This window comes from Trypanosoma conorhini (genome assembly GCF_003719485.1).
Source record: "Trypanosoma conorhini strain 025E chromosome Unknown Tco_14.4_contig_00955, whole genome shotgun sequence".
Taxonomy (NCBI): Eukaryota; Euglenozoa; class Kinetoplastea; order Trypanosomatida; family Trypanosomatidae; genus Trypanosoma; species Trypanosoma conorhini.
Window position 1 is genome coordinate 3,685 of NW_021705039.1, and position 1,525 is coordinate 5,209.

The 1,525-nt window shown below is 65.1% G+C and overlaps 1 protein-coding gene across 1 annotated transcript, besides 3 other annotated features; it reads left to right on the top strand.

Annotated features, from left to right (window-relative positions):
• Nucleotides 1-29: a microsatellite.
• A 71-nt stretch (nt 30-100) lies between these two features.
• Nucleotides 101-146: a microsatellite.
• A 55-nt stretch (nt 147-201) lies between these two features.
• Tco025E_09037 (uncharacterized protein) lies at nt 202-1,473 on the top strand (the record flags this gene model as incomplete). Its single annotated transcript, XM_029375864.1, has 1 exon — nt 202-1,473. One exon carries the CDS (start codon nt 202-204, stop codon nt 1,471-1,473), a length of 1,272 nt encoding a protein of 423 aa, XP_029224047.1.
• Nucleotides 1,474-1,490: 17 nt separating this feature from the next.
• Nucleotides 1,491-1,525: a microsatellite.

Below are 1,525 nucleotides of genomic sequence, written 5' to 3' on the forward strand. Positions count from 1 at the left end.
CTCCTCTCTCCTCTCTCTCTCTCTCTCTCGTTGTTGTTGTTGTTACAGCCTCACCCCCTCTCGTAGGAACACGCTTCATGTATCTTTACCTGTTTCTTTACCTCTCCCTCTCTCCCTCTCTCCCTCTTCCTCTTCCCCCCCTCTCTGTGTATGGATTTTTCCCCCCGCCCCGCGGCAGAAAAGCCGTGGTGCAGGTGGCGCATGCAGCGGAGCAAGCCCGTGGTGTTCGCGCTGGACACCGAGTTTCTCAAGACGCACGGTCATGTGCTGACGAGAGCCGTCGCGTTTGTCCCCTTCTCCTCCACAAGCGGCGCCGCCCATGAACCGCAGGCCGATGCCCGCGCCGTGGCGACACGTGCGCCTCTTCCTTCTGCTTCCCCACCGTCGCCGTCGATGCTGAGGCGCCAGACGCTTCGGCGATCCACCGTTTTTGGGGTTCCCATCATTTTGAGCCTCACGCCGGCGGAGGTGATGCGCCGCGCGGACGTGCTTCCCTGCGGCCACTCCCTCGCCGTGGAGTTGCGCACGGCGTTGGCGCATGGGGAACGACTCAGGGCAATTCAGGAGCGACACACACGCCCCGACGCCGAGGCCGCTTTGGGGACAGCGACGGGGGTGACGAGGACGGCACTTGGGGCCGCTCGTGTGTCCCCTACGGCGTTTAACTCGCTCTGCCCCTACAGCATTCCTAACATTCGACGGGCGGATGTTTCCTGGTTTGAGGCCCTCTACTCAGCCGCGGTGCACTCGACGGATTTTCGTGAGGCGACCAGACGCTTAGCTCACCTCAAAGCCTATGGAAAAGGAAGGCGTCAGGAGCGGTCCCTTTCCTTCTTGCTGCGGCAACACCCGGCGCTGCTGCAGGATGTGTTGCGGGAGTCGTTTTCGTCTGCCGAGGCGTGGTGTGCGTGGCTGCGGATGTGCGGAGACTTGGTGGAGCGGGAGCTGCATCGCGTGGCTGAGGAATATCGCCGTTCGTCTGCATCCACCGCCTCCCTCTTCGCGCCGGCCATGGCCATGGAGGGCGGACGGGAACCCGGAGCCGTGCTGTACAAGGAATGCGCGAGCGCAGAGGAGCTGTCGCTTGAGCTGAGTCGTCTTTGGCGTTCCTTGCTGCGCCACGGCGGCGGCACGAAACTCTACACTTACGGCGACATGGACGCGAGAGCCATACAAGACACGCTGCGACTCGGCTGCTGCGTGCCGGCGCGCCCCAGCCTTGACGCGGACCAGCTTCTCGCCTCCCCCTACGAGGCGAAGGTCGTGGACGTCACGCGGCACACGCTCTTCGCCGCCTCTGGGTTTCGTGCGTCGCCGAGGGTCATCCCGAGGTTGGGCGACGCCCTGGAAAAGGCGGCGGCCATTGACGAGGCCGCGGCCCGCCTGCTCGCCCAGAGCGATCCCCACAACCCCGTTTGGGACGCGAAGGCCCTCGCGTGCATCGCGGTTGCCTCTGGAATTTGTCGGTGGTGACGCTCTTCGCCCGCTCTGGCGGCGGGCCGGGGGGGGGGGGGGGGGGGGGGGG